This window comes from Alligator sinensis, unplaced genomic scaffold (genome assembly GCF_000455745.1).
Source record: "Alligator sinensis unplaced genomic scaffold, ASM45574v1 scaffold862_1, whole genome shotgun sequence".
NCBI classification, from domain to species: Eukaryota; Metazoa; Chordata; order Crocodylia; family Alligatoridae; genus Alligator; species Alligator sinensis.
Window position 1 is genome coordinate 372,528 of NW_005842066.1, and position 7,640 is coordinate 380,167.

Consider the following 7,640-nt stretch of genomic DNA (forward strand, 5'->3'; position numbering starts at 1 on the left):
GGGGGGCGGGGGGGGGGGGGAGGTTCGCAGGGGAGGTGCAAAGCATCCTGGCATATAGGCAGACTGAGAGTTAACTTGAATCTGGAAGGTATCTGGGACAGTAGTTCAATAAACTGATTTAACAGAAATCAGTTAAATCTGATACTACATCCATCCAGGTTTATCTTAAATTGGTTTCAGCCATTTTGGAAGTGGTTTATGTGCACTGAACTTCTGTTGTGTTACAGATTTGAATAGTTTTCCAATCATTTATACCGGTTTATATGTAATTTCTGTCCCTAGCCCAGGAAACTAGGAATTTTCTGTATCCCTATCTATCAGAGATAAACATAATTTAAATAAGAATACTTTGTCTTAAACAACTCTAGGAAATCAAGATCCTCATATACAAAGTATTTCTGTAGTAGATGAATAAGCTCAAAGAAACAGCCAAACTTTTTAACTTTTAATAATTCATCATTCACAACAATTTTACCTATTTTCTTTTGTTCTCAACTCAATTCCTTTCACTTGCACACTATTATTTTTCATTGGTTTTACAAGTAATCACTTAATATTTAACTTTTACCTTGTATTTATTCATTGGCAGCTATTCATAACAGTTTTAAAGTACAACAATTTGAGGTCAACTAGGTTAGAAACACATAACAGAACTGGAGCATTTAAAGTTTGCTTTCATTTGATGTTTAAAAATGTTTTAAAAGAAATTTCTGAGGAGCTGGAAGAGGGAAAAGATTAAATAATAAGGTTCTTTAGTCTCACTTGTACATCTGGAAAATGTCAACCAATAAAGCATATCAATTTATTCATACTACCAATACCAATGTGCTTGTGTATTCAGGCCTTAAATACAGTTCATTTGAAATGCTAAGGCCAAAATACTCTTACCTTCTGTCCCAACTCGCATGCCATCTGGTTCAGAAGCAGTGAAAAAAAACTTGTATTCTGGAGAAGAACTCTACCTATGACTCCCAAGTAAGTAGACATCACCACTGGATACCTCTGAAGCAAAAATAAATAAAGCAAACAGGATTTTTGTTTAATTATAATAATAATAAAAAAAATCATACTAAGGAAGTACCAAAAAAGCCTGATGGCAAAGGGAAAATACTGGCATACATTCTCATTCTTCCTGTCTTACTGATTTTATTGAGTCAAGTATTATAAAACTGTACCAAAGATGCATCATAGAAAAAATACAAATATATTGACCAATTGCTGCCATAGAGATAGTTCCTGGAAACATCTAAGAAAAAAACGTGGTGCTCACCAGTATTATCCATTTAAGACTAACTAGTTTATAGTGCGAGCCACAAATTGTACTAGTAACAGGAATTTTGAAAAAAAAAAGTAAATTTGGATTTAATTTTTAAAATAAATTACTATTTACTCGCCTTTCAAATTTCCAGTTTTTGGCAAGTTTATGCAGTTGCTAATTTCCTAGTTAATTTCCCAAAATATAGGAAGTATATTTGAAGGCAGTCTCTAATTACAGTAATGACCATGAATCCTCAAATTTATACAACTTTATAATTTAGGAAACACCACAGATTGTACTGGCGTTAGCTCCAATATCTAGCAAATATTTTACAACATTACTGGTTTGGGGGGATGGGAGTGGGGGAAGCTATCCTACCGTTATGTCTGAGATGACTAGGATACATGATCCTATTTCAAGTAGGAGACAGAAAGCTTCTAATAACCACCTCCAGTTTTTCTCAAAATACCCTTTTTGTCCCTATGTTTATCTTTAAAATGATAATCTCTCCAGAGTATAGGCTGTTTGTAATTTTTGTAGTTTGTATAATGACAAGCACATTGCTAATGCTAAACAAATAGTAAATACTACTTAGACTTGAAGGTATCTTTCCCAACCATGTGTTAATAAGTGGCTGACACTGACTTATAAAAGTATTCTGAAAAGTGACTGCAAACCAACAACTTTACACTTAACATATCTACTTCCCATGGGTACTCAGAATTCTATCTGCTGATATTAACAACAAAATAATTACATTTTATCCAGCTAGTACTGTGGAATCATTGCAGATATAATTAAATGGTTTTTGTCCCTTTTTGTGCGTCACCCACAACTATTTAATGTGTTACCATCAGGCACATTAACTATATTCATGCAAAGAATTTCACAGCATCACTGAAAACAGAAACAAATATACAATGTGGCAGCATTGAGGTAGCAATGGGAACAATTTTGTCTCAGTAGGATTTGCTTGGGTGCTGCACTAGTTTTGTACAGTAGAAGAGGAAAGGTACTAATCCAGTAGGCAAATTGTATTGCTTGCAGGCTATTTTTTTTTGTGACAACCTAAAACACGGAGAACATTCACTGAGGTTGATGGCTAGAAAACTGTATTTAAAGGTTTGCTTATGGGAACTGGCTTGTAGGTAAAGTAGACACTGCATTAGAACAATGGTGCAGAGCAATGGCAAGGGTTAATTGATTTCTAAAAGTCTGTTTGCAACCAAGTTTCCTTCAAGGCCCACTGTGTCTAAAGTCAGCAAACGCATAGGCTGGAAAACTGAAGACATGTACTACATTGTTCCATAACATGAGATAAGGTGGCATTAGGTGTCAGTACCCAACTGCAGGGCCCATGGGATTTCTAGTTTTGGTGAAAAGACCAAATTAGGATTGAAAAATAACTAAATTAAGATGTGTGTGTGTGATGGGTTTATTAGAACAAAGGAATATACTGACAGGACAGAATGTGTACAGTACGACTAACACAGGGACACCAATCAATGATGCCCAGAGATGAAGTGTCATCAGAGGAGATAAAGAATCCAAAAGGAGGAATTTCAGAGTAGCAAAGGGTCCCAGACAGGAGAACCCAAGGCCACCATGAACAGAGGGCATACCACCAGCCCATCTCACCCACCCCACATGGTGGGGAGGAAGAGTGAGGGGGGCTCGGCCTCCAACCTGCTGATATCTGACATTCAAGAGAGAACCTCAGGGTGAAGCTCGCATACTGGTCAGACATACCTTCTCTCTGTGACAGCTCCAGGACTGGTAGATATAGAATTTTTTGCATTATTCTTATCTGTTATTAGTGTATAACAATAAAATTTGTCTTTTATCAAATGGAGAGGTTGTGGTCAGTCTAAGGTTTTGGGTGCGCCCAGAACAAGGTATCTGGGTCATAAATCCAGTGCCAACAAGGTAGCTAAGACTTCACAAACTGCACTGGCTACTCAGTCAATTCCCTCCATCACACCAATGAAACTCCACACCCACTTATGATTCACAGCTCATTTATTTAGGCTGTATGACAGAATTTGAATTTATATCCCAATCACCATTATAAATTTAGGAATAGCACTGTTCCACCCATCGCCACCATGAACAATGGCAAATTTAATACGAGGACCTGTAACAGACAGATAGATAGGCTTTGACTTTTAGAACCATTTATTCCAGGGAGGGTGACAAGAGGGGGCAGTAAAGATCATATACAGGTTGGCCCGAAGGTCTGGGCCTCAAGGACAAGGCCTGGGCTCATGGCCTGCAAGGCCTGCCCACAGACTCTAGACAAAAAACAAAACAAAACAAAAACACAAGAGACAAGAGAAGTATATACATATAGACATATATACAGTTCTACCAACAGCGATGCCCGGGGGAAGGGGGACTCAGAACATCAGGGGTCAGCCCACACGAACAAAGCCCAAGGTTTCGGCTTGCTGGACCCACCCCCACACCCTGAGCAGGCGGCGGCATCACAGTGCAAAGAGCAGGCATCCCCCCTTGACTCAGAACAGCGCCCCCTCGATGGACCAGCATTCCTCAAAGGTGAGCACTGTCGGCCAGAGGACCACATGCTCGAACTCAAGTGAGAGGCAGGCCCGCAACAGCAGGCAGAAGAGCTGCAGGACGCCATCCATCCTGGTACCGGTGAGTTGATTTCGCCGGCTCTTCAGGGTGGCCATCTTGGCCTCACCCAGTAGGAAGTTGGCCAGGCTGACTGCGCCCTGCTCAGCCACCCAGTATGGAAAAGAGTAGATGTATGTGTCCTCTGAAAAGTCCCGGCCCAGTGCCCGAAGTAGCACCCCGAGGATGGCAAAGAGTGGCCACAGCCAGGGGCAGTCGAGGAAGGCATAGAAAATGTTCTCTTCCAGCACCCATGGGCAGAAGGCGGCCACTCAGGCCACCGGGTCCAGGTGGCGCACAAAGGTGCCAGTGGCCAGGATGCCATGCACCAATCTCCACTGGACGTTGCTGGGCTTCTTCACAGTGGGCGCCTTGTACAGTGTGCACCACGCTGGGTTCCCAGGCAATGCCAGGCGCCACCGCTACACGGTGTCAGGATGGCCAGCTAGCACCTGGGCATAATGGGTGCACACCACCCATGCGTAGAGTCCCCTCCAGGGCAGTGTGGTGAAGGGGCAGCCTTTGTTGCTTCCGGGGGAAACAGGGAGCCTCAGCAGTGTGTCAGGCCAGTCAGCCAGCTCACTGGCAACCGCTGGACTGAGCAGCGGTGGTGGGAAGGTGTCAACAGCAGCATCTGCAGTGGAGAGGGCCTGGAGGTAGCCTTCCAGGGTGGCCACTGCCTCCGCCGGGAGGGCAGCCCTAACGGCCCGCAGAAGCCAGCCCATGGTGTGGACGGAGCACAGGGTCAGCCGGGTAGCCAGGGCCTTGGCTGACAACCAGCCCAACCGAGAGGGGTCAAGGAGGTGCCCCAGGCGGGTGGTGCGCACCTCATTGAGGGCAGTTACGAGGCTGGCAGAGGCCAGACTTGGCGCGACATGCTGCAGGGCCGGGTTGTAGACCGGGGCTCCTGAAGCTGCTGCAAGAAAGGCAGGCACCTTGCCTGGGGACAAAGATGGAAGGCAGCCCGCCAGGCCCACACCATGCTGCAGTAGAACGGGGGAAGGACTGTCCTGTTCAGGAAGGTGAGGTCCAGTATAAACAGCTCCTGGTCAAAGCTGAGGCCTCCCACCTGGTGCAGGAACCGGCATGACAGCTGCCGCCACGGCAGGTGGCCCTCAGCATACAGAAGCTGCTGGAGGGCTTGTAAGTGGTAGGCGGCCACCCTGCTAGCCAGGTTGATCAGGCCCTGGCTTCCCTCGGTGGTGGGCAGATAAAGGGCGGCTCACGGGAGCCAATGGCGCCCATTAGTCAGTCAGGCGATATCGCAGAGCACGCAGCAGCAATTCGATGGCCAGGGCGTACAGCATGCCCGACAGGGGGCAGCCCTCGTGGATGTCCCGACGCACTAGGAACAGGGTGCATAGCACGCCATTCACCTTCAGCAGGCTGGAGGCTTTGTGGTACAGGACCCGGAGCGCTGCAATGAAAAGAGGCTCAAAGTCAAAAGCCTTGAGGGTGCCGAGCAGGTACTGGTGGTTGACGCGATCGAAGGCCTTCTCCTGGTCCAGAGAGACCAAGCCAACATCCAGACCAAATAGCTCCGTGGCCATGAGCAGGTCACGTAGCAGAAACAAGTTGTCCTGGATGGTCCTGCCCGGCACACAGCAGCTCTGCTCAGGCCTGATGACGGAGGCCATGACGGTGCGGAGATGGTTCGCCAGCGCCTTGGCCAGGAACTTGTAGTCGGCACACAGGAGGGAGACGGGCCGCCAGTTCTTCAGGCAGCCGAGGTCCCCCTTCTTGGGCAGCAAGGTGAGCACTGCCTGGTGGCAGCTGGTCAGCAAGGTCCTGTCGGCGAGGCTCTTGCGGAGGACGCGGAGGAGGCTGGGCCTGAGGAGGGGCCAGAAGGCTCTGTAAAATTCCACAGGCAGGCCGTCAAGGCCCGGGGTCCTGCCCGAGGCAAGCCCCCCCACCGCGGCCTCCAGCTCCACCAGGGAGAGTTCGCGCTCCAGGGCCTCGACCTGCGAAGCGCCCAGGCACAGCAGATCCCAATGCAGCTGCTGGGCGGTGCACGGACAAATGGGCTCAGCCGCAAACAAGTCCCAATAGAAGGCGATGGCATGCTCCCGCACTTCGCCCAGGTCTGTGAGCAGCTGTCACTCTGGGGTCTTGAGGTGGTCCAGCATCTTTGCCGTGGCCCGCCGCCTCTCCAGGCTGAAGAAGCCGGTCAGGGCGTCGGCCTCTGCCAGCTCCTGGCAGCGGGCATGGACCTGCACACCGCGGGCTGCGCCCTCCGGCAGCTCTCGCAGGCATTTCTTGTGGGAGCGGAGGCTCTCGAGGAGTGTCGCGTCGTTGCCCGTGCGAAGCAGGTCTGTCTCAAGCTCCACCACGTCCTCTTCCATCTCCTGGTTGCGGTGGCGGAGCTCGCTCGCTGCCAGCTGGCTATACTGCTGGCAGAACGCCTGGATCTGGACCTTCCCCACGTCCCATCACAGCCACCAGGAGGAGTAGTCTGCTCGCAACAGCTCCTCCAGAGGTGGCGAAGCAGTCCCTGAAGTGGGTGTCCTGCAGCAGGCTGATGCTGAGGCACCAGAAAGGGGCCCGTCTGCGTGGTCTGCCAGGCAGGCTCAGTTCGCAGCAGACCAAGGCGTGTTCCGAGAGGCCCGATGGAATGATGCGACTGCTGCACAGTAATGGCAGGTGGTGCTGGCCGATGTAGAGGTGGTCGAGGCGGGCCATGGCGAGCCCATTGGCACTCATTTTTGTCCAGGTGTACTGTCGCGTGTCAGAGTGGAGGACCCGCCAGGTGTCGACGAGATCCGCCGCCTCCAGCACGGTCTGCAGCTTGCGGGCCGAAGGAAGGTGCGGTTCCGGCCCCGTCCGGTCTAGCAGTGTGTTGACGGTACAGTTGAAGTCCCCGCCCATAAGGAGCAGGTCGTCCTTCTCACTGGCGTTATGCAGGAGGTCACCCAGGGTCTCTAGGAAGGCGACCCTCTCTCCTGTCGGTGGGCGCATAAACATTGACGAGGAGCAGGCTCTGGTGTGCCAAGGTGACGTGGACGGTCAGCAGCCGGCCAGGGATGACCTCTCGTGCCACCGCCAAGTTGTACTGCAGCTGCGGAGAGAGGAGGGTCGCCACTCCTGCGCTGAGGTTGGTGCCTTGGCTCAGGAACAATCGGCCTCTCCAGGCGGCGTGCCAGTCGGCTTGAAGGTGCATGTTGCTGTGCGTCTCCTGGAGGAAGGCAATCGCCAGGCGCTTCTGCTGCAGGCCCTCCAGGACAGCCGTCTGCTTCACCGGATCTCTGCAGCCGCTGGTGTTGAGCGAGGCAATTGTGGTAACCGCCATGAACAGGAGCAGGGTAGGCAGGGTACCGGTGGGAGAGAAGGTGACAGATACCGGACAAAAAACCGCGGAGACAGGGGAAAGGCCTAGCGTTGCCCTGCCTTATTCCGCGGGCCTGCCTCGGCCCCACACCTCCCTCACCAGGGTCACCAGCTTCTCACCAGGGGGGTTTCTCCAGAAGGATTTGGATATTGCCGACCGAGAACCGGCAGGGCTGTACTCTGGGAGGGGACTTCCCGGTCAGACTGGTGAAAGTGCCCTCAATGGCCAGGCTCCCTAGCAGGCCCCCCTCTCTATCTGGGTCGAGGACCGTCTCTCGGATATCGATCCCCATCCGCTTTGGGGGGCAGATGTCATCCCGCTCAGGGGGCTGCTTGTGGCGCTCAGAGGGCAGGCACTCCATCTCCTCCTCATCGGCCTCGGCGGGCAGGTGGGGTGGCAAGACTCTCTACTGTCTCCCCCGCC

The 7,640-nt window shown here is 50.7% G+C and overlaps 1 protein-coding gene across 10 annotated transcripts in view; it reads right to left on the reverse strand.

The window, feature by feature from the left end:
• The window catches only part of IPO11 (importin 11), a 317,498-nt gene that overhangs the window by 125,952 nt on the left and 183,906 nt on the right, over nucleotides 1-7,640 (reverse strand). For 8 of the 10 annotated variants that reach the window (XM_025204020.1, XM_025204018.1, XM_025204021.1 and 5 more), the window contains one exon: nucleotides 889-1,002. The exons of the other annotated variants lie outside the window; for them this stretch is intronic. In XM_025204020.1, the coding sequence (XP_025059805.1) occupies nucleotides 889-1,002 (114 nt within the window). The remainder of the gene's footprint in view (nucleotides 1-888; nucleotides 1,003-7,640) is intronic. 10 annotated transcript variants of the gene reach the window in all.